Source organism: Leucoraja erinacea, chromosome 5 (assembly GCF_028641065.1).
Source record: "Leucoraja erinacea ecotype New England chromosome 5, Leri_hhj_1, whole genome shotgun sequence".
Lineage (NCBI taxonomy): Eukaryota > Metazoa > Chordata > Chondrichthyes > Rajiformes > Rajidae > Leucoraja > Leucoraja erinaceus.
In genome coordinates this window covers 28,528,816-28,552,988 of record NC_073381.1, presented here as the reverse complement: position 1 = coordinate 28,552,988, position 24,173 = coordinate 28,528,816, and the positions used below count along the sequence as shown (strand labels likewise).

At 41.9% G+C, this 24,173-nt stretch overlaps 1 protein-coding gene across 2 annotated transcripts; it reads right to left on the bottom strand.

Annotated features, from left to right (window-relative positions):
• Window positions 1-3,008: 3,008 nt before the first annotated feature.
• Window positions 3,009-23,435, bottom strand: e2f6 (E2F transcription factor 6). Of its 2 annotated transcripts, XM_055635284.1 has the most exons (6): window positions 23,181-23,435; window positions 18,213-18,417; window positions 13,649-13,807; window positions 10,326-10,440; window positions 8,089-8,254; window positions 3,009-5,537 (listed from the first exon to the last, which is right to left on the bottom strand). In XM_055635284.1, the coding sequence occupies exons 1-6, from the start codon at window positions 23,395-23,397 to the stop codon at window positions 5,518-5,520; spliced, it is 882 nt and encodes a 293-aa protein (XP_055491259.1). In that variant the 5' UTR covers window positions 23,398-23,435; the 3' UTR covers window positions 3,009-5,517. The 2 variants fall into 2 exon arrangements, with proteins under 2 accessions (XP_055491259.1, XP_055491260.1); XM_055635285.1 differs by lacking the exon at window positions 3,009-5,537 and having other exon boundaries at window positions 8,180-8,285; window positions 23,181-23,426.
• Window positions 23,436-24,173: the final 738 nt, after the last annotated feature.

Genomic DNA, 24,173 nt, shown 5'->3' with positions numbered 1-24,173 from the left:
GGTGAATGGGAAGGAGAGAGTGCAGGGTTCATTCTTTGTAGACTGGGATGTGGCTGTGTTGGTTGGGGGGGGAGGGGGGGCTACCAGGGTTATGTTTCTGATTTTCAAACCTGCAGTAAAACTCATTCAGGTCGTTGGTCAGCATACGATTGTCCAAAGAGCAGGGGGTTTCTCCGTGTAGCTGGTAATTTCATGCAAGCCCTTCCAAATTGAAGAAGAGTCACTAGCTGAGAACTTGCTCCCCAACTTCTCAGAGTACCTTTCCTTGGCAACTCTGATTCCTCTTCTCAGCTTGTACTTGGCCTGCCTGTAGAGGTTTGCATCCCCGCTCCTGTAGGCCTCCTCTTTAGACCGTCGGAGCTGTCTGAGTTCTGCAGTGAACCAGGGCTTGTTGTTGTTGATGTCGGAGGAACTGAAGGAAATTCACATTAGTCAGGAATTGGTGTTGGGTAGACTGATGGGACTGAAGGCTGATAAATCCCCAGGGCCTGATGGTCTGCATCCCAGGGTACTCAAGGTGACTAGAAATTGTGGATGCATTGGTGATCATTTTCCAATGTTCTAAAGATTCTGGATCAGTTCCTGTGGATTGGAGGGTAGCTAATGTTATCCCACTTTTTAAGAAAGGAGGGAGAGAGGAATTATAGACCAGTTAGCCTGACATTGGTGGTGGGGAAGATGCTTGAGTCAATTATTAAAGATGTAATAGTGGCGCATTTGGATAGCAGTAACAGGCCTCCACCATATCAACAAGATTAAGCACAGACTGGATGACCAGTTTGCAGAATACCTGCTCACCTCATTCAAGTCAGCATGGAATTATGAAGGGGAAATCATGTTTGACCAATCTCCTGGAATTTTTTGAGGATGTAACAAGTAAAATGGACAAGGGAGAGTCAGTGGATGTAGTGTACCTGAACTTTCAGAAAGCCTTTGAAAAGGTCCCACACAGATTAGTGGGAAAAATTAGAGCACATGTTATTGGGGGTAGGGTTTGACATGGCTAGAAAATTGGTTGGCAGACAGGAAATGAAGAGTAGGGATTAACAGGTCCCTTTCAGAATGGCAGGCAGTGACTAGTGGGGTACCGCAAGGCTCGGTGCTGGGACCACAGCTATTTACAATATACATTAATAATTTAGATGAAGGAATTAAAAGTAACATTAGCAAATTTGCAGATGACACAAAGCTGGGTGGCAGTGTGAACTGTGAAGAGGATGCTATGAGGATGCAGGGTGACTTGGACAGGTTGGGAGAGTGTGCAGATGCTTGGCAGATGCAGTGTAATGTGGATAAATGTTCTATCCACTGGTGGCAAGAACAGGAAGGTAGATTATTATCTGAATGGTGTCAGGTTAGGAAACGAGAAGTACAACAAGATCTGGGTGTCCTTGTATGTCAGTCACTGAAAGTAAGCATGCAGGTATAGCAGGCAGTGAAGAAAACTAATGGCATTTTGGCCATTATAATGAGAGGAGATGAGTATAGGGACAAAAAGGTCCTTCTGCAGTTGTACAGGGCCCTGGTGAGACCACAACTGGAGTATTGTGTGCAATTTTGGTCTCCTAATTTGAGGGAAGGACATTTTTGCTATTGAGGGAGTGCAGCATAGGTTCACGAGGTTAATTCCCAGGATGGCGGGACTGTCATTTGATGAAAGAATGGAACGACTGGGCTTATATTCACTGGAATTTAGAAGGATGAGAGGAGATCTTATTGAAACATGGGATTGGACATGCTAGATGCAGGAAACATGTTCCCGATGTTGGGTGTCCAGAACCTGGGGCCACAGTTTAAGAATAAGCGGTAAGCCATTTAGAAATGAGATGAGGAACAACTTTTTCACCCGGTTGTAAATTTGTGGAATTCGCTTTCCTCAATTCACTGGATGCATTAAAAATAGTTAGACAGAGCTCTTAGGGCTTGCGGAATCAGGGGATATGGGGAGAAAGCAGTAACGTGGTACTGATTGTTGATCAGCCATGATCACATTGAATGGTGGTGCGGGCTCAAAGGGCCGAATGGTCTCCTGCACCTATTGTCTATGTATCTATGATTGCAATAGCCTCCCTGAGCTCGAGTTGCAGGCCATTTCAACCACTCTTTCAACCACTCCCGTACTGACCTGCCTGTCCTTGGCCTCTCCAATGCCAGTGAAGCCCAGTGCACATGGAAGAACATCATTTCACATTCCACCTGGGTAGCTGGCAACCCAATGGTATGACATTGCATTTTCCAAGTCCAGATACACCTGGATTTACTGGCATTTCCCTCTCTCCTTCTATTCTCTCATATTTATTTATACCCCTTCTCATAACCACCCCCATTTTTGATCCCTTCACCCTAGTTCCACCCACACATTTCACCCATTGGGTCAACTCCCATCTGCCCTCCATCTCTCCCTTGAATGGTTCATATAATCACCTTCCTTGCCTCTCAAATTCCAGTACATGTAGCCTGTCACCAAGGTTGACCTTTCAGCAGCTGTGTCCACCTTTATCTCCCCCCACCCCCTCCAACCTGGCTCTGTCTTCCATTTTTCCCGTGTTTTACACATGAGCCTCCATCTCTAACTCCACACTCTCCTCGTCGTACCTGGCTACATTTGCTCATCTCTCTTCACCTTTCTTGGGTCCATCTTTTACCCACTTGCCACTGCTTCACCACTCCCCTCTCTCCATTGAAAATATTTGTAGTTTAGGATACATTTTTATATTTAAGCAAATTATTATTTAGGTTTGCTTACATTCTTACTTTATGATACTCTGCTCAGCCACAATTGTTCATTTTCTTTATTTGTAACAGGTGTACTGGTAAGCATCCTTTATTGGTCCTTAGATTATGGCTCATTGCAAATCCACAAAATGTTTGAATCCAGCATTAGGCTCCATTAATGGCTACTTAATAATTCCTTGAGATATAATCTACATCGAGAGATGAAAGCAATTCAAAACCTCTTTAATACAAAATCCAAAGAGAGATGTTAAAAACAGGAAACCAAAAATATATTGAGTTTATCTCATTTATTATTAATTTAGAAAAAACCTATTTGCATGATCATATTACCAAGTATATATTTCCAGAAAAAACACAATTTTGTCGTGTCAGAGGGGATAACAATTTAAGTACTTTGGGGGAAACCGCTCTTGAAAAAGCTTGTCATCAGCTTTATCAAGGCTTTATGTCTAACGATGTCCCCACCTTAAATAATAGGCATTAAGGTGCTTCATTTTTTTCTCTAATCTTTATACATGGTGTAGGTTATTTCACAATGCAAATATTCTTATGTATCAGTCTGTGGTGGTTGCCATTCTCACATATATCAGTTATTTTCTCTTAAATCCCATGTGAAGTCACTCTACACAAAAATTCCAGATATCAAATTCATGATTTTATTACAGTGGAGAAATAAAAAAAACCCACTAATTATATTAACATGAATGCACAAAAGTAGACTTCAAAAGGAATTAAATTACAACTACTTCAGCAAACAGTAGATAGACAAGTTCAAATCTAAATGTGAGTCAACGTAGGTAAATTAACCTAACAAAGTACAATTTAAGAAATAAGGTGTAAAACATTAGACAAAAATTGAGGCTTTATATGGATTATTGTAACTTCACCTTTTGTAATCTGAGCAATTCTGTCATTTATGAATACAACACGATTTAGTATCTGCAAAAGGCAACACAATTTAAATAACAGGCAAGTGTTTCAATGTAAAGACTGCTGAGATCGAACCATAATATTCATCCTTTTACAATTTATCCTATCAGGAAGTCAACCACAGTTCTCAATTATCAACTAAGCAACACTATACCTTCACCAACAAAAGTGAAAGTATTAATAAATTAAATGCATGGAAAATATTAAAATTATTTCTTGTGTAATATGAAATTCTATTTCTCTCTGGATAAAAATCAAAGGGTGGGGATTCCCCCATTCTCATGTTAAATGAGGTAGAAAGCACAAACACTAAAGATAATCTGATCTGACCCCTCATGTTACTAATGACAGTTTAAACCTACAAAGCTACAGATATTAGAAAACTATATACAGATATGTGACATAATCTAATACAATTACATAGATGCTGGTTGTGGTAAATGAATGTCTCACCTTCAAAATAATTACTACACTTTAGACTTCAACCAGAAATGGCTGGTGTAAGGAAAAGGAAACATTTTCCTATTCAAATGTAAAACTACACCATTATCTCAAAATGCAGTCTGCAAATGATCGTAGCTGATGAATGAAATGTAATGCTTGAATGTTTGTCCCTAGTGTTTAAACAAAATGTATTTGGAAACATAATGGTTTAATGTAAGCACCCATTAACCTTCCATCAGGACAATGTATTTAGTAACAATACTTTAAGATTATGTTTGGCAGTGTTGGACAAATGCAGGATAAATACTTTATAGAAAAAAAGCATCTCAACAGAACTTATTGTCAGACAGGATATAAACATGAAGCCATTCAATAACTTTAAGGCTGTCACCTACTATGAAAATCTTACGGTATTTACTCTTAAAACTGTGATAGTGGTTGAAATACACATTTGCTGAAGAGTTGTCGCTGCTAGTCTGTCAGTATGGGGGAGGGGTGAAAACATATGGTTCTATCTTCAGTCTAGTAGGTGTGATATACCATTTACTTAAATATTGGTTGAAGACAAACTAATCATGGGAGTGAGACAAAAGTGACTGCCGATGCTGGAATCAGGAACTAAATGACAAGAACATCTGATGACCTCAACAGGTCAAGCAGCATTTGTGGAGACAAAAGGTGTAAGTCTATATTTTGGGTTGAGATGCTGCATCAGGGCTAATAGAGAGTTGGCCCATCCCGAAATATCAACTTACACCATCCGTCTGCATAGGTGTTGCATGATCTGCTGAGTTCTTCTAGCGTACTGCTTTTGATTCTGGAATGAATGAGACACAAATTTTACCCTGTGTAACAAACTCTCTGCAGTTAATAGATTATACTGGATACCATTTTCTGTACACAATGGTGGAGAAAGAATAATATTTTTGGGCATCAACTGTTCAATCAAATGTTTACCCTGAAGATATTACAGCAAATAAAAAGTTTAACTATATACATTCACAGGTAATACTCTAAATTTATCAATATTTTCCATGATGCATTTTTAACCATTAAAATATTTATAAAAGCTAATTTTAGCAAGTTGGCAATTCACGCTTTTCCAAAACTGCACATCAACTCGTCTACCAAGTCACTGCCAAATGACACTCTTGATGATATTTTCCTTTGTGCAAAGCCATTTGATATTTCTTGGTAGCATACAAAAAAGTGGATTGCAACAGTTTGAACATAATTTGTGAAGACATGCCGGCTGCATGGCCTCTCAGGACACCATTCCTTTTCTTTAGGCTCTTCTGCAGGATGTTGGATCAATGATCAGCAATGGAAAATCCATTGATGCATTATAACATCAAAGGATTCTGATCTTTAGTAAGTTACTTGATAGTCCCAGATATATTATATACATCATTCTGTAAGTCTTTGCTCTGGAACAAAATGTAAAAAAAAGCATGAAGATTCAAAGTAGAGACCTCTAATATATTCAATATAATTTAATAATTTACCTTTTATTTCCAATCAGCCTTCAGTACCTCAAAGGCAATGTTTGTTCATTTGCAACACTGAGCAAGACAACTGCCTTCAAGCCCCACAGCAGGAACTACTACGGTTTCTAAGTCACGTACAATTATATTGCCACCCTCTTACTGCCAAAATGTATCTCTTTATACCTCTGCATTACATTTTATCTGCGTGGCTACCCATTCTACCCCACGTGAGAGGAATGAATAAAACATGATAGCTAAAATGTAATACAAAAGTACAAGATATACATTTTGGCACATAGACCAGAGGGGAGCCTTTAACCACATGCCTTAATATTTAGTTTTATGTTTTGGGGCAGCAGCATAATTTTGAAATGATGTCTCATAAATCAATTGTAAGAAGAAACACTGTGGACTTTGGGAAGTGTTGCTGTGGACCTTATTCCAGCATGAAAACAGCATTCACCACCAGACTCTGTTCCAGTCCTTCAGTTAATTTCATCTCATATTGCCACAGAACCTTTTTATTTCATGGACATTAATTTTGCTGACCAGTACACTGCATTACTCTTTACCTAATCTGTCCACATATGGAGATATATGTGTGGTCTTAGTGCTTTACTCCCAAAAAAATCAAATCAAGTTATTGCAGCATCGACCCATTCTGAGAGTCAGTCATACAGCATGGAATCAGGCTTCTCAGCCCAAATTGTCCATGCTGACCCGTCTAAGTTAGTCCCATTTGCTAGTGTTTGGCCCACTTTTCCTATCTATTTACATGTCCAAGTGTCTTTTAAATGCTGTTATAATACTTGCCAGGTCCTATCCAGGTTTAGACTTGCCAAAATGCAACACCTCACACTTGACTGCATTAAACTCCATTAGTCATCTCAGCCCAATTAGAAATAGAAAATAGGTGCAGGAGAAGGTAATTCGGCCTGTTGAGCCAGCACCATCATTCAATATGATCATGGCTGATCATCCAAAATCAGTACCCTGTTCCTGCTTTCTCCCCATAATCCCTTAATTCTGTTAGCCCTAAGAGCTATATCTAACTCTCTCTTGAACATCCAGTGAATTGCCTTCCACAGCCTTCTATGGCACAGGGTCACAAATCTAAGGGTGGAAAAGAAAAATCCCCATCTCAGTCCTACATGGCCTACTTAAACTGTGAACCCTGGTTCTGGACTCCCCCAACATGGGGAACCTTTAATTTTTAATACCCACCTTCATATCTATGATACCTTCCACCACAGTGAGGAGGTGTTTGGTGAACTCACTGTGGTGGATGTTAAATTTGTGTTGATTGTGTGTTTTTGTCATTTTTTTAATTATATGTATGACTGCAGGGAAACAGAATTTCGTTCAGACCGAAAGGTCTGAATGACAATAAACGAATCTAATCTAATCTAATACCACTGACATTAGTGCCATCTGTAAACGTATTAGTCATGACGTATATTTTCAACCAAATCGTTGATATGAACAAAAAAATAGCAAGGGGCCCAGCATCGATCCCCAAGTCACACCACTAGTCACAGGCTTCCAGTTCGAAAGAAAAATCTTCCACAACCACCCTCTGCTTCCTTCAATGAAGCCAATTCTGTACCCAATCCCTGGATACTATGTGATCTAACCTTCCAGAGCATCCTACCATGCAGAACCGTATCAAAGGCCTTACTGAAGTCTATATAAACAACATCTATGGGCTTGCCCTCATCAATCTTCTTTATTACATCTTCAAAAAATGTCAAATTCGTGTGACCCGATTGCCTACGTACAAAACCATGATGAATATCCCAAATCAGCCTGTCTATCCAAATGCAGATACCTTATCCCTCAGAATCCTCTCCATTATCTTATCTTCCACAGATAGACACTGGACTATAGTTCTAAGGCTTTTCCTTGCAGCCCTTCTTAAATAGAGATACATTATTAGCCACCCTGCACTCATCTGCAACCTCATCAGATTATGTCTTAATTCACACAAATTGCAATATTGACTTTCTACCTGTCAATGGCGTTTTTAATTTGTTAGAGATGGAGATGTCTGATAGATAGTTCAAAAGATTACAGAATAATAAAAAAAACTAAAAAATATAAAAATGCAAATGACTAAAATATTTTCAAAAACTTAAAATTCTTCCCTCACGAGGATTTGTGCGAATTAGGCTAGTGTTCCGAGGTTAAAAATCTCCAACATAAAGCGCTGACCCTATAAAATGTTCATCTTCACCAGTCATTGCTGGGCTCAATGGCGATTCTAGCGACAGAGCACATGCATATACACATCTGACCTTCAGCGTGCCTCAGATTTCTGCACCTGGCTGTGCACATGTAGTAGTCCAGGACATGCCTGGCACCCAATTGCTGGCTATCAGTCAGAATGATTTATCGTTTATTCAAGTTTTGATTTAACCTTTAAAACATTTTTCATCAAGACCACTAAGAAAAAGCAATTGTTTATTCAATCATCACAAATAAGCAGCTTCACCTTTATCAGGTGGTAATGTCACGGCCTCATCTGTTGCTGAAGAGATCTTTTTGTTCTCGCTGGATGTGTCATCTGTGCACTTTTTCGGACAGTTTTCTTCCTGCATCTCACATACAAAGACATCAATTGGCCCTTCAGTGCTCCTTATGTAAACTTGGATTGTTTCCTATTCAAGAAAAAAAGTTTTTTTTTGAATTCTGAAAGGAAATAAAATGCAAATATTGTAATGAAATACAAAGCTCAAGTCTGCTTGGCAATTTAGAAGTAAAATGCAATGGCGTTTAAAAATGAAACCACGGTTCAAGTTTCAGCTAAGTATTTGAATGATCACAAATGCTAAATCTTTCATCATTCAGCATATCGGACGGAATACTATTACTTTCCTCCTTTAAATTAATTACTAACTTATTTAAGGGCAACGATGCATATTTATTAATAAATAATTGAACAATTTTAACGAATGTCTAGCCCACCAACATCAGTAACCAGATTTTAAAGTTATTTGAAATGACAATTAAGGACGAGTCGCACCCTGCCCACTCCCTCTTCTCCTCTCTGCCATCAGGCAAAAGGTGTAGAAGTGTGAAAATACACACTTCCAGATTCAGCAACAGTTTCTTTCCAGCTGTTATTAATATAACTGAACCATCCTACCACAATTAGAGGGCAGTCCTGAACTATTATCCACATCATTTGGAAACTCTCAGACAATCTTTGATCGAACTCTACTGGCTTTATCTTGCACTAAATGTTGTTCATGTTATTCCCTTTATCATGTATATGTACACTATGAATGGCTTGATTGTAACCCTATATTGCCTTTCCACTGACTGGTTAGAACTGACTGGTTGACTGTGCCTTGGTACACATGACAATCAACTCCATGAATTCACAATTTAGTATCATTGATGTTTACTGGCTGATTTCCAAGTTGATGAAGCAGTTTTCAAGTACTTAAAAACTTAAAAGTGAGCCTTCTCGTCGTTATTTTGAATTAGTTGTATGAGGAGGTGGTTGCTATTTTACATAATGTTACTGGAGTCCTAAAATACCATTAAGAATAGCTAAAGATCTATTAAGATATTCAAATTCCAAATTCAGACGAGCATCTTGTATTACTCTTAAGACCCTTTAATTTTGTTCAGACCGAAAGGTCTGAATGACAATAAAGGAATCTAATTCTAATTCTAAGCAAAACGCCATGTTTGTGAGAGTCCAGAGGACAAACCTATCCATGGAAAATGAAACATACTGATTAGCCATTAAACATAACATTGCATTTGTATGCGAGAGTTAGCAATCAATTTCTATAGTCAGTTAAACAGTATTTTTATTTAAATTCACTTGGCTGCTCTCGGGGCCACACATGTCCATGCTTTTTAAAAAATAGGCTAGTAGTTTAATTATTTTTTAAAGTTCTCCTGAATTACTTCCCATCTCACTAATTTCTTTAAGCTTATAGTCATCCAAAACTACTACCTGTGCATTAACTTCGATGGCTTGTTGACCGATTCTGTGCTTGCTCATCGTCCCTGACACTGCCTCAGTTTTAAAATCTTACGCTGTTTTCAAATCTCCCACCACGCCCTCACTCCTCCCCACTGAGCAACTCCATCAGGAGTACGTCTTTAAGATCTCTGTACTCTTCTAATCCAAGTTTCTTGAGTTTAATCTCATCTCCAAGTCTGGAATTCCTTGGAAAAACAAAGGTACTTCCAACATTTCTTGGGGAGTTTTGATTGCGATCTTTTTGATGACTTGAAGGTGATGTATGTCCTTGTAAGTCCCATACATTTGTTTACTGTTAAACCAAACGCAATTCATGAAAAAAACCTTTAATAATGCTCTAATGCGCTTTTTCTTCCGCAATGATCTCTCTTCCTATTCCCCTCCTCTTCCAAGATGCTCTTTAAAACCTAATACCTTGACTCAGCTTTTGGTAGTCTGATCAGAAGCCAAATATACAAAATAATTGTGTTAATATTGTTTCTGTTAAGCAGAGTGTTTCATTTAGTTATCTTTAACTATCTGGTAATTGCAAGTCAATCAACAGTATGCTGAAAGGCTCCATTTCAAAAATGTTAAATCAACATAGAAACAGGAGTAGGCCATTCGCCCCTTTGAGCCAGCACCATCATTCAATAAGATCATGGTTGATCATCTAAAAGATTAATTACAACGGTATGCAGATAACTGCTAAACTGACAAAAGTAATGGAAATGTCAACATCACCATACCTCTTTTGGAATAGGTACTTCCAGCGTGGTTTCTTGGGGAGCTTTGATTGCAATTACAATCTGTTCTTTGAAGGCTTGTAGGCTGTGTATGTCCTTGTAAGTTACATACGCTAGTGTATTTGTTTGTTAAGATTAAAGCCAATTACAATTTGTGGAAAAAAGAAATCCTCAATGATACTGCAATGCATTTTTTTCTTCTACAATTACCTCATGAATGTACAGAAGTAAATTAATCAGACTACATTTACACTGAACATCTGCCGAGTGACCTTTCAGAAATCCCAATGGTTCCACAACAGGCTCACTGGGTGTAGGTTCATGCACACTGTTAAAAGAACTGGGGGCACAGGTTCGGTGGAATATTTACAACACTACTGAGTGACATTAAAATAATTAAAAGTGTTTTACAGCATTAATTGGAATAACATGTAAAAAGTTTGGAAAATGTGTCAGTCAGGCACCAAAGTCCAGAGTATGCTGGAATAAAAGGGATTCATTATAATTTGAAATTGGTTTATCTCAAACTAGTGAAATAAAGTAATTTCAGCTTTTTTAAATATTATATCACCAGCGTTAGAGCATAGGGTAGCTATTCAGAGTACAAAGTCATGGGTAAAGTCAAGTGTTCATCTGCAAGTTTAACATAGGACTCTAGAACAATTTTAAAATCTGTGGTTAATACTAAATATGAAAGGGCGATAGTTCATACTAAATATGCATGGGAGATAGTTAATACTAAAGAGGCTCACAACACATTACAGACCATTAATAATCTTGCAGAAGAGACAAATGATTGGAAATTTGTCATCACAAATAATTGCAAGGTGGGTGTTTTAGTAGAGAAAATGAGAGGTTCTCTCAGGAGCAAACGGAGATTGATATGAAATTTAAATGCTCTGATCTATAAAAGGTGTGCAACAGGTTAGTATAAGAATAAAAAGCAAACCAATCTCTATGGTATTTCTAGAATGGAGACAATTAAAAGAAAAGGCAAGTTATCCTACAATTTAAAAAAAAAAAGAAAATGCTGAGAATACTACTCCCCTTCTCACAGAACTTTCCATGCAACACCAATCCTTCCACATGAAGCACTAATTTCCTTGTACTTATCGCAATTCAGCATTCGAGGCTTATTGTGAGGTCTCTACCACATTGTGGGACATCAGATGCAGATTGGATGATCGCTCTGCACAACGGCATGGTTCCCGGTTGCTTATTACTATAATTCTCATGTCATTCTCCTTCTGATCTATTTCGTCAGCCAGCTATGTTATTTAAATGAAGCTCAAAGTAAGTTTGAGGAACGTGTACCTCACCTCTGCGCATGACACAATAGTGTTCAGGATCTAGTATTCTAGTCTTGTGCCTCACGTTTCCAGCACTAATTTTCGCTATTCCCTTTCAGTATTTCAGTTTTTAATTATCTGAGCCTTGTTACATCTCTTCCAGATATATATTTATTTTAGGTGGCATCAAAATTGATTTATTTCAAACTCATAGTCTCCATCCCTTCTCAGACTTTCACTTTTTATCCCTCTGTCCCTCACTCTTTTCTCTGCAACTTAAATCTTATTTCTAATGTTTTTTTCCCGATTCCTGTAAAAGGTTATCAACTTGAATTGTTAAATCTGTATTTCTCTCCACAGATAAGCCTTGACCAGTCTGGCATGTTCAATAGTGCTTTGCTTTAAAGTTTCATATTCTCAGCACCTGCAGTCTACTGCATTTGAAAGTTATGCTAAACCTGTATTGAACCTTGTTAGACCACACAATCATGCATTCAATTACAGTTGCCACATTATCAAAAGGATTTAACAGCACGTGAGAGTTTGGAGAGAAGATTTGCAAGACTGATGCTAGAAAATGCAATGGTATACATATCAAGAGAAGATGAACGGATTTGTTTCTTTATTATCATGAGAAAAGGCAGCTAGAGATCTAGCATGAGAATGTGAAACTTGCGACAGGGAATGGTTGAGGTGAATAGTATAGATGCATTTGAAAGGAATTCGGGCAAGCAATATAGTGGAGGATTATACTGATAGATTTACATACGAGAACCGGGCGGAGCCTTGAGTGGAGATAAACGCTAGCATGGACTGTTTGGGACATGCTGGTCTTCAAACTGTATGTCCAAATTATTAATCACAGTGACCAGGGCAAAACAAGAATTACCAACTGTCAATTTAGGGATAATACAATGATGCAATTCTGATTCACCCCACCCACCTGCACCTCCCACAAGTCACAATACGGGTTCCACTCACAAAAGCCACAGAAGTAGCTGTACCAGCCATTTCTGCTGGTGGGATTAGTCGCAGATATTGGCTCCCCGAAACTACCTCTTGCATTCCAAAGACCAATAGCAAACACAACTATTGCCAATCTAAACAGAATTGTTAACAAAATCACAAAGAAAAAAGTGTAATTTACCCATTTTCACCAACATTTTGTTTTCCTCATCCAAGTCTTTCAACAGTTCCAACGACTTACATCAGGGATAAATCAGACACTAGTCACATTACTATTCTAACATTTCCTTTTGAACATAGTGATGATGGACATCATGTCCTCAGAAATCTAGGATGTCTCTGGAATCTTCGGCCCAGTTATCACAGCAACTACTGCGATGGACTAGATGCTTCCACACAATTTTCCTCTGCACAAATTGACGAGGACCATAAGCAATAGTAAAACAGAATCTATTTAAACAGTCAGTCATAACTTTTGCTAACATGTTTAGTAAACAAAATAATGAAGATGCCATTCAACTCTGCTTATTCCCAGGATTTAAAGCAGAGGCTCACATCTTACATTACGGTACAGGCCCACATTCTTTAAACCAGAAAAAGTATGTTGCTGGTTGGCTCCTGTTGGGCTGGAAAGCTCTTGAAACCATGATGCCCCACATATTTTATTCATGACATACTCATGGCTATCATAAGGCAACCAATGATATTGTTCCCTTTTCAAAAAGTGTTGGACTATCTATCAACCAACAATCCAGACTAGACCAGATTCTAAAGTAACTTGAGAGTATTTCCAGAGATCTCCCAACCAGAGAAAATGATTCTATGGACAACTCATGACTGGATGACCAATCTTGATAACGCCAAGAGATCTGTGATTGAAAGCAATGGCTCGGACCATTTAGTAAATTAAGAGATTAAGCCATTCATTATTTTGAAGTACATTCTGTTTACTCTCTCATTTTATGGCTTTCACTTTCAGAAATACTCATGTTTCTATGTAATCTATGAGCAAAGCTTGTAAAAATTAAAAGCAGGCATGTAACAGTAACTTCCTTAACAGCAAAAAGATATCTTGCATTTTCTTTGTCGTCTGTTAAATTGTATAACTGATGAGCACAGTCTTTGATTAATTCATCCAATGAATCCTCTACTGTTGTGAGGTCTACCAGTTCTTTATTCAATTTTCGATACTGAGCTTCATATCCTAGCTTTTCTTGTGGATTTTTACCTCTAGAAAGAAAAACAGAAACAGGATCATTGTAGCCAATGTAGTGTGCAATTAGTTCAAAATGTTGCATATAAAAATTATGCCACTCCAAATAAAAAGAGTAATTTGGGTTTTGAATCTATCCAACTGTAAAACTAGTCAAAGGCCAAGAAGTTATGTACCTTCCAAAGTCATGAAAAGCAGTTTACAGATTATTTGTCCGAACAAGGGCAACCTGTGACAACCAATAAAATAAAGAGCGTGAAAAGCATGTCAGGTGTTATGGGAAGAAGGCAGGAGAATGGGGTTGAGAGGGAAAGACAGATCAGCCATGATCGAATGGCGGAGTAGATTTGATGGGCCAAATGGCCTAATTCTGCTGCTATAATTTACGAACTTATGAAACAGTGTTATTTATTTCTTATATGTTAAACACTTCACTGATAAACACAAAAGAACGAATATTGCAGAATATACACAAAGAAACCACCATAATAATTCAAACTGTTGAAGAAAAATGTTTACTTAATTAGGTGAATCAATAATCTTTTCCCATCGGTTACCACTGAAGGTAAATGATTATGGACCAGTAACACACAAGTCACTAAGAGCAAGATGATGCCTTTGCTGGAAATAAACAAAATGCTAACATTTCATTAAATAACCATTAGCTAATAATATAATTCTCGCAACCCTACGAAACCCTAGAACTAAATTTGCAGCCTCTTTTTTTATTTAAAGCATCTCTGACATGTTAGTAACTTAACTAAATGAATTTGGAATTAAAACTAAGTTTGTCATTTTTTTTTTGTACAGGAAGTCAACCCTATTGGTTCTCAAAATGATACAATGCAATTTTGTGTTCAGTTACCAAAAACCATGAATCCATTTTGATGATGTTTGCATTTGTTACAAGGATATCAGAAGAATTAAACTGACAATCGTTACTATGAAATAAATTACAATCAATCAATCAGCTGAGGTGGGTGGACCAAAACCAAAAGCTGGGCAAATTTTGTTCTCACTTGTCTAAGAAAACAAATAATGAATGCATTCTTTGGATTAGATTAAATTTCCAGTTATATCCAGAGACAAACAGTGGATCAAACAAGTAAACTCTCTAACATGTCCATTTTTAATTACGGAATGTAGCATCTGAGTGCAAAATGCAAAGCCGAACTGGATTAAGCATAGCACCAGGAAGCCTTAGTAATATTGTGGTAAATAATGGGAGGGTGGAGGAAAATCAGATATTCATTGAAATTGTTGCTCACTCAATTGTTGTTTATAGTTGAACAAGATCTTACACCCACCCAGGACATCCTTGCAGCCGCTCCTCTGGAAAACGATCCGAGCTACTCTGTTAACAACCTTTCACCGTGATAAGAAATGGGAATGCTGTTGATGGCAACACAATGTTTGTTTCTACTTGCAACAAGAGATAATGTTGTTCTCTTGCGTCTATCTTGCAGCACCATCGAGGCAACATTGAAACCTTGGTAGGCAAGTAGCAATTAATATACATCTCTTGCAATAAGCAGTCCCAATAAGTGAGTGTCCAACTACCTAAATTTTATATTATACTAGACCAAGTGCAGACCCGTTGGGTCTGTTCCTCCAACGCCCGGTTGCGGTGGGGGGGGTGGCATGCGGCGTCACACGCACTAACCACCCCCACACACAAGCTAACTACCCCCCCTTGATATTATATTAATATTATTAAGAGAGGGAAGGGGGGGGGGTAGAGAGTGAGGGCAGAGAGAGAATGGGGAGAGACAGAGAGAGAGGGACAGAGACAGAAGGGCAAGAGACAGAGGGAGGGGGGGGGGGGGGAGGGGAGGGGGGGGTGGAGGGGAGGAGGGAGAGGAGAGAGGAGGAGGGGAGAGAGAGATGGGGGGAGAGAGGGGAGGAGAAAGGGGGGCTGAGGGGGGGGGAAGGGAAGGGGGAGAGATGGGGTGAGAAGGGAGGGGGAGAGGTGGGGGGGAAGGGAGGGGGAGAGGTGGGTGGTAGGGAGGGGGACAGGTGGGGGGAAGGGAGGGGGAGAGGTGGGTGGAAGGGAGGGGGGAGGTGGGGGGGGGGAAGGGGAGGAGGAGGAGAGAGGAGAGAGGGGGAGAGAGAAAGGGGGGGGGCGAGAGAGAGGGGGAGGGGGAGAGAAGGGGGGGGGGGGGGGGAGAAAGAGAGAATGATTTCTCCCCTGAGAGAAAGATTTCTCCCCTGAAGCAGGTCGGACGGGCATAGTTGACAAACGCTGAAAAACTGTGGCTGCGGTTAGGCAACAACCGGCGTTCTGCTCTGTCTGGGGGGAGTGGGCGAGTAGGGGTGAAGGGAAGAGGAAGGAGAGGATGGGGGAGAGAGGTGAAGTGGGGGGAGGGGGGGGGTTGGAGCGGGGCGGGAATCGAGCAGCGGGAGGCGTGGCACGAGGGGGGGGGGGGGGGATGGTATCATGGAATGTCAACCTCATGGAATCTGACATACACCCAAAAACACACACACACACACACACACACACACACACAGTTTTAATATATAGATAGATATCAAGATATCATCATTATCTTTACCAACATCATTTGAAATCTACACTGACCAGAATTGCCTAGCCACATTAATATGGTGGCTACAAACGCAGACGAGTAGTGCCATCTTTGTGGCCATCTTTGTTAGAATCTGCCAGAACACTCTTAATTTGCCTGAATGGTACAGCTCCAGTGATCCAAAAGCCACCCTGTTTCAAAACCTTCAATATTCATTACCTTCGGCACATTCTCATTGTGGTTGCAACATATATAGAAATTGCTTTCAATTTGGGGGTGTACATGTTATAATTGCCATAGTTTGGCACAATCAAGAATTTTCAGTTATTAAATTAAAGGCATCACACAGAACAGTACAGCACAAGAACAGGCCCATTGGTCCACAATGTCTGTGCAGAACATGATGCAAAGACTAACTCTTATTTGCCTGCACATAATCCATATCACCACGATTCCCTGCACATCCATGTGCGTATCCAAAAGTCTCTTAAATGCCGCTATAGTATCGGGCTCAAATCACTACTGCTAGCAGCACTTTCCAGGCACTCACCACCCTGTGTAAAGAAAATTGTCCTGCATCTCGTTTAAACTTTGCCCGTCTCACCTTAAAGCTATTCCCTCTAGTTTTTGATATTTCCATCCTGGGTGAGTGGTTCTGATTGTCTACCCTATCTATGCCTCTCATAATTGTATATACTTCTATCAGGTCTCCTCTCAACCTCTGGCACTCACCAGAGAAAACGATACAAGTCTGTCCAACCTATCCCTGTAGCTGAAACCCTCTAATTCAAGCGTCATTCTGGTAAACCTCCTCTGCACCCTTTCCAAAGCCTCTAAATCCTTCCTGAAATGGGCGACCGGAACTAAACACAACACTTCAAATGGGACCTAACCAGTCCAATGAAGCTGCATCACGACTCAACCAACCAAGTGGAGCTCTGCTGTTAACATACTAAATTAAGATGTTATTATTCCAGTTTAGTTTAGGTTATTGTCACGTATACAGAGGTACAGTGAGGGTCTCCAATGCGGTAGATGGTAGCTCAGGACCACGCTCTAGTTCTGATAGGATGGTTCAGTTGCCTGATAATAGCTGGAAAGAAACTGTCCCTTTGGTGTAGTGTGTAATAGTAGGTAAAGAAAACCAACTTCAGCTGATGTCAACATTTTGAGAATAACTGTGAATAAAAGATTTCTAATCATTCATTTTGTAGCTAGTGATGAAGCATTGACATTCGTAATTGTGCTGAAAGAAAGGCGTCCAAAGATCCAGTAATTATTGGGACGTGGAATTCCCTTTCACTCGCCTCAGATGTAAGAAAACATGGTTTTATTATTTCACAGGAGTGGAGATTAAGATAGAAATTGATGCCATAATTTTAGACACATGGAATTCTAAAATATTTGAGAACAACTGCATATTAGTTGCTTTTGAAGCAAGAGAAATTGTTGAGGCTTCGAACCCCAATTAAAAATTCAGTTAAATGCATAGTTTGTTAGATACATTTGGTCCTGATTAAAGCTCTCTTCAGATCATTAATTATATCAGTAAAGATTGCAATCATGCTCTGATTTACATAATTAATCACTGACAGCAAGTTCTGAGCTTCTGCTTGTAACTTCACAAATGTGCACTCAAAAAGATGTTGTCAGTTTCATGTTCTCATGATACCAACTGCAAACTTTTGTTTTCATTATAAATAAAGAATCTGAGCCAATGTATTCAGTTTTAAGTAAAGCAAACATCATTTTCCAATCAGGTCTAGTTGCAGAAAACAAAATCAGGGAATGTTGCCATACATCTTCTCAGTGGAGAAGAAGTGCAAAAAAGGCAGATCTAACTATTAGTTAACATTATATTAAAAAGTAATCTATGATTAAAAAAATAACTTACATCCATTCAATTAGGTTTTTGGATTTTTTTCTCACAAGGCGAATCCCATCTAGTACATTGGTGATATCATAAACCCTTCTTTTTCGTACTCCAAGCATTCTGGCCACATCATTAATGTCAAGAACTCCATCAGGCGCCTTTCTTACAAGTTCCATAAATTGCTGAGTTAAACGTACTAATGACACATCAAACCGTGGCCTTCTTGCTGTCACCAAAAGAAGAAACTAAGATTAACATTCAGATTAATGTACTTGAAATAATATTCAATCAACAGTAAAATAGGAATTGACTATTATTAAATAGTCAAAAAGTAACATTGGATGGGCAGACATTTCATTAAACTGCATATTGGGAAACATAGAAACATTAGGTGCAGGAGTAGGCCATTCGGCCCTTCGAGCCTGCACTGCCATTCAATATGATCATGGCTGATCAAAGACAGAAGTCATCATCCATGATGCCTGCCATAATCTGTCCCTTGTCACCAACTCCATCAAGCAATTGTTTGAATCTTTGAGCCAAATATCCATGTATCATTGTCTATTTCTGTATCTACACTATCATTGAACATCTCATGCTGAATATCCCCTTCTATTTTTGTGTTAATTCTAATCTTGGCTGTTCCAATGATTTTGTGGCTCCCTCATTCTTCGCTCCAAAAATGTGAACAAAGCCAAAACACTGCTGTCCATATCGCAACGCGGATTAAGTCTTGTTTCTCCAAGAACGCTGTGAATGTGAAGGTCTTGTTGGGCAATGTGAAGGTTTTTCAATTATTCAGGAGAAGCACTAATCCATGACCCAGGGCCTGTTGGGAACTCTCCCAGGTATTGAGGCAAAAGCAGGGTTTGTAGGGGCCTTAATTCTGTGCTGGGACCCCTACTGTTTGTGATATATAAATGACTTAGGCGTAAATGGGGTTGGTTAGTAAATTTACAGACTACATAACATTAGTGGAATTGTGAACAGTGAGAAACGCAGTCTGAGGATACAGCAGGATATAGATTAGTGACAGAAATGGATGGAGAAACAGCAGATGGTGTTTAACAGAGCTCACACTTAACTTTTTTTCGCTGTTGCCAGCCGGGCAACCTAGGACGAAGTGCGTAGTTACCAGTCGGAATTATGCTCAAAGGAGCATTCACATATTATTTCTGCTTCAAATAAAGTCACAGACTAAATATATTCACCAATCAAGACATGCTATATACCACAATGACATGCAGCAAAATTATAATACAGTATCTCAACTCTTTTTACACGTTGCAATGAATGCAATTTATATTATTTCTTTCCGCTTCCAAACAAAAATGTGGTTGGATTATTCAGCCAATAAATCCTGGACCATGGTAACATATATGCTTAATCATGCACACTACAAATTAATGCAAGCATGTTTTCTGTGAAGGACCGAAAATGATCATGACATGGCCATAGCATTGTCTTTTCCTCTTGAATCTTCAATCATCAATCTCTGTTGTGTCTAGTCACGGCAAGGTAAGTTGATAAAGAATTGAATCAATCTGTTTGACACCTTTGAAGGTAGACACAGTAACTACATCAAGAGGGGGGAAAATAGATACATAATATATCCATTCTGCTCTAGGATTTTGTAATTTAAAAGAAATAAAGAGAATGGAAGTGTACTTTGATTTTCTTTTTCTTGTAACATACTTGTTACTGTATTATTATTATTACCTGACCAGCCTATACCATACTTTTGAATGTACATAGTACCTCTTTTACTCTTGTGCCCACAGATCTGTTCAAATACATCTAATAGTCACTTTAATTGTCATCCGAGTCACTCGCGAGCAGAGCATCCTCCTCATCAGACTGGTCACTGTCAGGCAGATGCTGCAGCTGGGTCTTCTCCTGTGTCAAACCTCCATGCCCTCATCCCTCCTGCATGCCACAAGCTGATGGCTGGCCGGGATCAAAGTCCTTGATGTTACAGGCATGCGGCATGATGAGGAGCTGGTCCGTCACCTGGTCATCCTGGAGGAAACTTCTGATGGTGGTCTTCAGCTGCTGAAGCCTTGCTCAGCCTCAACTGAACTTGCCGGCATGGTAAGGACAAGGTCAAGGAGAGTGCATATGTTGAGTAGCTCTTCTGGTGTGGGACTTCAGGAACACCATGCTCTATCACATCAGCCCTTTCAGCAACATGGCTGTTTCTTGGCACTACACTGGAGCATTAGGGGGAGCTTGAATGCCCAAATTTGATGAAAAAGTGGGGGAGGACTGGTAAGCGAGAGACAGAGACAGAGAGAAACAGAAAGAGCAGAGGCAGAAACAGCGATAGACAGAGATGACACCCCTCCCATGAGGTGAGAGATTTAACGACCTGTCCCACTTGGGTGACAGCCTGAAAAGAAGTTGTCGCATCATGGTCAGGTCGTGACGCGTGTAGTCTGCGTGTCGCCCCAGGATTTTGGAATGTTCAAAATCCAGGGGTGACATTTGTGTGTCTCATCATGTCGTGCGCCCTTTCACACGCTGACGTATGCTGTCCTGTGAGTGACGCCCGATTAGGGTTAGGGTTGGGGTTAGAGACCACAGATGTGCTGTAAAATAGTCTTCCTTCAATGCATGGATTTTAAACATTAATATATTAAAATTAATACAATAAAATCATTGCGCAAATGAAAAGGTCTGAATTGTTCAGTTTTATTTTGTATTGGTCCGCTTCCAGATCCAAATCACCGTCTCTAACTTTTCACAGGGATGGATTCAGTGAGTGTAGACTGAACTCCCCTCTCCCCCCCTCTCTTCTGCCCCCATCCCTCCTACTCCACTCCCCCCTACCCTTCTCTCTTCCCCTCTTCTTCCCTTCCCCCCTCTTCTCCACTCCCCCCCCTCCCCTCACATCCCCTTCTCCCCCTCTCCCTCCCTTCTCCAACCCCCCTCCCACTTTCCTCAACGCCCCCCGAGTCTACACTCACTGAATCCATCCCTGTGAAAAGTTAGAGACTGTAATTTGGATCTGGAAGCGAACCAATACAAAATAAAAGTGTGGCGGGGTTTGGAGAGGGGGGGAGAAGGGGATGTGAGGGGTGGAGTGGAGAAGGGGAAGAAGAGTGGAGCAGGGAGAAGGGAGGATGAGGGGGGAAAGGAAGAAGGGAGGAAGCGGCTCAGGCACTTGACACCGCTGCAAATCGTTCTGTTGCTGTTGTTCCCTTAAAGGGCCTGTCCCACTTTGCGATTTTTCGGCGATATTCTCCAGATATGCTGCCTGACCCGCTGCGATACGTAAGCACTGTATGCCGTTTTTTGTTCACCTGCAGGGAGGGAGCAGTTCCTTGTATAGATTGGAAATATCCCAACACTTCAGTTCTCTTCCGAAAATGCAAACTTTATATTTAATTTCCTTTATTATTCATACCATTGACATTTGGCAGAATGTCACTAACATTTTCCAGTTCTCACAAAAGAACACATACGTGAAATGCTAAATAAAAACACAAAATGCTGGATATAACGTTCCAATTAATGTTTAACTCTCCTATGTTCCTCTCCAGAGATGCTGCATGACCTGCAGAGTTCCTCCAAAATTCCCCACACACCGACCGGAAACGTTAACTTTGCCTTATTTTTCTCTGCCCACAGATGTACACTGATTTTTTTTTTCCATTTCCGCGTTCAAGCATTTGAACTTGTAGCATTGAAAGCATTAGTCTGGTTGATTTCACGGTGGAGTAAACAAAGAGCAGTGAACGTAAACTTTCCAGGTGCGTTGCAGACAAATCCAGACGAGAAAAACAAGCGAGATCATGCGAGTTTACAACACCCCGACAACCGCAGGCAAATTGTACCGCCCGAGCCTAAGCTTGGGCCAGCAGACACACTCTCCATGTACAGACACCACACACGCAAATGCTTCAAACCAAAAGGAGAACAGGGAGGGATGGGGGGGGGGGGGGGAAGGAAGGAGAGGAGGGGGGTGATGAAGGAGGAAGGAGGGAGGAGGGGGGGTGAAAGGGGGGTGAGAGAGAGAGGAAGGCGGGAGTGAAAGGAAGGTGGGGAGAAGAGAGGGGGGGGGAGAAGAGGGAAGGAGGGGAGAAGAGAAAGGAGGGGGGGGGAGAGGGAGGGGGGGGGGGAGAAGAGAGGGGGGGGGGAGAAGAGAGAGAGGGGGGGGGGAGAAGAGAGGAAGGGGGGGGAGAGAAGGAGGAGGGGGGGGGAAGAGAGGAGAGAGGAAGAGGGGGGGGGAGAAGAGAGGAGGAGGGGAAGGAGGAGGGGGGGGAGAAGAGAGAGAGGGGGGGGGAGAGAGAAGAGAGAGAGAGGAAGGAGGGGAGAAGAGAGGAAGGAGGGGGGGAGAAGAGAGGGAGGGGAGAGAGGGAGGAGGGGAGAAGAGAGGGGAGAGGAGAAGAGAGGGGGGGAGAGAAGAGAGGAAGGAGGGGAGGAGAGAGGAGGGGGGGGGAAGAGAGAAGAGAGGAAGGGGGGAGAAGAGAGGGGGGGGGAGAGAAGAGAGAGGAGGGGGGGGGAGAAGAGAGGAGGGGGGGGGAGAGAGAGAGGAGGGGGGGGAGAAGAGAGGAGGGAGGGGGAGAAGAGAGGAAGGAGGGGGAGAAGAGAGGAAGGGGGGGGAGAGAGAGAGGGAGGAGGGGAGAAGAGAGGAGGGGGGGGAGAAGAGAGGAAGGGGGGGAGAAGAGAGGAGGGGGGGGGAGAAGAGAGGGGGGGGGAGAAGAGAGGAGGGGAGGGGGAGAGGGGGGGGGAGAGGGAGAGGGAGGAGAGAGGGGGGGGGGGAGAGAGAGGGAGGAGGGGGAAGAGAGGGAGGAAGAAGAGAGGGAGGAGGGGGAGAAGAGGGAAAGAGGGGGAGAAGAGAGGAGAAGGGGAGAAGAGAGGAAGGGGGGAGAGGAAGGGGGGAGAAGAGAGGAAGAGGGAGAGAAGAGAGGGAGGGGTAAAGAGAGGACGGAGAGGGAAGGAGAGGGGGGAGAGAGGAGGTGTTTGGCGCTCAGCTGCGACACTTACTGTGGCTGGGCGCCGCCATCATTCGCCCCAAACCTCCTTCCCCGGGGACCTTGCTCCCGTCTCTCGTGTCGTGACAACTCCCTGGACGAGGCGAGGGCACCGAATCAGCGTGGGCTGGGGTCGCCGATCGCCCAGGCTCCACCGCCGGTCGCAGCAGGGGCTCCACCGCCGCCCTCTCCCGGTCACCGCCTCCACCTGCCCCGGTCACGGCCTCCATCTCCCCCGGTCACCGCCTTCGGTCACCGCCGTCGCCCCCGGTCCGGTCCGGTCCCCGCCTCCACTAGCCGCCGTCGCCGTCGCCCCCGGTCACCGCCTCCTCCTCCTGCGCCGCCTGCGACGAAATGGTGGCGCGCATGCCCAGACCGCGGTCGGCTGAGCGGCGGGCGGCGCATGCGCTCTACGCCTAGCCGAGGACTAGCGGGCTGAAGGGTCCCGGGGATTAGACACTAGATGCTGGAGTAACTCAGCGGGACAGGCAGCATGTCTGGAGAGAAGGGATGGGTGGCGTTTAGGGTCGAGACCCTTTCTTCAGACTGTCAGTCAGTGTTGCCGCAATACACTCAATTCAGTGAAAGATGCTCTTTGGTCTTACTGAAACTTGCTGGTCTTCCAGCAAAAGATGTCTGTAAGGGAATGTTACTGTTTAAGAGGGAACTGCAGATGCTGGAGAATCGAAGGTTACACAAAAAAGCTGGAGAAACTCAGCGGGTGCAGCAGCATCTATGGAGCGAAGGAAAATGGCCCGTGTGAAGAAGGGTTTCAGCCCGAAACGTTGCCTATTTCCTTCGCTCCATAGATGCTGCTGCACCCGCTGAGTTTCTCCAGCTTTTTTGTGTAACCAGGGAATGTTACCGACTGGCCTGTTCCATACTCCAGGAGCACGTGCTGAGGGACACACCAATTCTCAGTGCAGCCAACGTGAAGGCTCTTTGGTGGGTGAGGGGAGAGAGATCTTATGATCCTTATCCTGCTGAAGACTGACGGTCTGGGTCA